The 1,348-nt window shown below is 35.4% G+C and overlaps 1 protein-coding gene across 3 annotated transcripts in view; it reads left to right on the forward strand.

Moving 5' to 3' along the window:
• The window catches only part of ZC3H13 (zinc finger CCCH-type containing 13), a 101,385-nt gene that overhangs the window by 82,239 nt on the left and 17,798 nt on the right, over positions 1–1,348 (forward strand). For all 3 annotated transcript variants that reach the window (XM_008574440.1, XM_008574441.1, XM_008574442.1), the window contains exon 14: positions 730–1,242. In XM_008574440.1, the coding sequence (XP_008572662.1) occupies positions 730–1,242 (513 nt within the window). The remainder of the gene's footprint in view (positions 1–729; positions 1,243–1,348) is intronic.

Consider the following 1,348-nt stretch of genomic DNA (forward strand, 5'->3'; position numbering starts at 1 on the left):
CGTGGAGAACCCAGTCGAAGTACTTCTTCAGGTAATAAAATTGAATTATAATCTAGTCTGCGTTACCTGTGTTAGTATATTTTATACAAATTGTTAATTTAATACTAAATTGGTTACTTTATATGCTGCCTCAAATTTTATGGAACTTAACAAAAAAAGCTTAGCTGTCCCATTAAAATGTCACCTGTTATTACTTTAATACCAACATTATAATAGAGGTACATTTAATAGTGTTAATCAATTTAATATTGGGACTTTAGTGGTATATTTTGGTGAAAGGGCTTATATATTCACATCCCTTATAAATGCCTACAATTTTAACCTTTCTGCAATTCTTCCTGCAGCCAATGCTGCCTCTTTTGACCAGAAAATAAGATAGGGAAGAAGGAGAGATCAAATTCTATTAATGCCTAACCATTTTATGTACTTATTTCTTTGAAGATATTTTGTGGTTATAGTAGAAATGGACAAGAAGGCAATTTTATTTACATATTTTAATTAGCACTTCAGTTGAGAGAGATGAATTTTTCCTTAAAATGAGTTCTTTGGATATGTATATAGAAAGAAATATGTATGTCAAATATAGAAATATAGAGAATAGAGAGAGAATATAGAAAAATATGTAGAATATTGAAAAAGATGAATTATAAGTTTTAAAGAACTCAAATGAAGTTTTTTGTTTCTTTTTTGTCATGTGTTAACTCTTTGTATATGGCATATTTATTATAGATCGTCAGGATTCAAGAAGCCATAGTTCAAGAAGAAGTTCTCCTGAGTCAGATCGACAGGTCCATTCAAGATCAGGGTCATTTGATAGCAGAGATAGGCTTCAAGAACGAGATCGCTATGAGCATGATAGAGAGCGGGAGAGAGAAAGGAGAGAGACAAGGCAGAGAGAGTGGGACCGAGACGCTGATAAAGACTGGCCACGAAACAGAGATCGAGATAGATTGCGGGAGCGAGAGAGAGAACGAGACAAAAGGAGAGATGTGGACAGGGAAAGAGAGAGACTAATTCCTGATTCTATGGAAAGGGACAGGGACAGAGACAGAACTTTTGAGAGTTCTCAAATAGAGTCAGTGAAACGCAGTGAAGCAAAACTGGAGAATGAACTTGAAAGAGACCTAGAAGGCACTTCCCGAGACTCTGTAGCTTTGGATAAAGAAAGAATGGATAAAGATCTGGGATCTGTGCAGGGATTTGAAGATATAAACAAAGCTGAGAGAACTGAGAGTATGGAAGGTGAGTGCCTCATCCTTCTGTCAGTTTTACTGCTCCATTCCTTTTCAGATTTCATGGGAAACATATTTTCTTTTGAAAGGTCATCCACTAATAGGCAAATTGACGA

The sequence above is a fragment of the Galeopterus variegatus genome, unplaced genomic scaffold (assembly GCF_000696425.1).
Source record: "Galeopterus variegatus unplaced genomic scaffold, G_variegatus-3.0.2 Scaffold1049, whole genome shotgun sequence".
Lineage (NCBI taxonomy): Eukaryota > Metazoa > Chordata > Mammalia > Dermoptera > Cynocephalidae > Galeopterus > Galeopterus variegatus.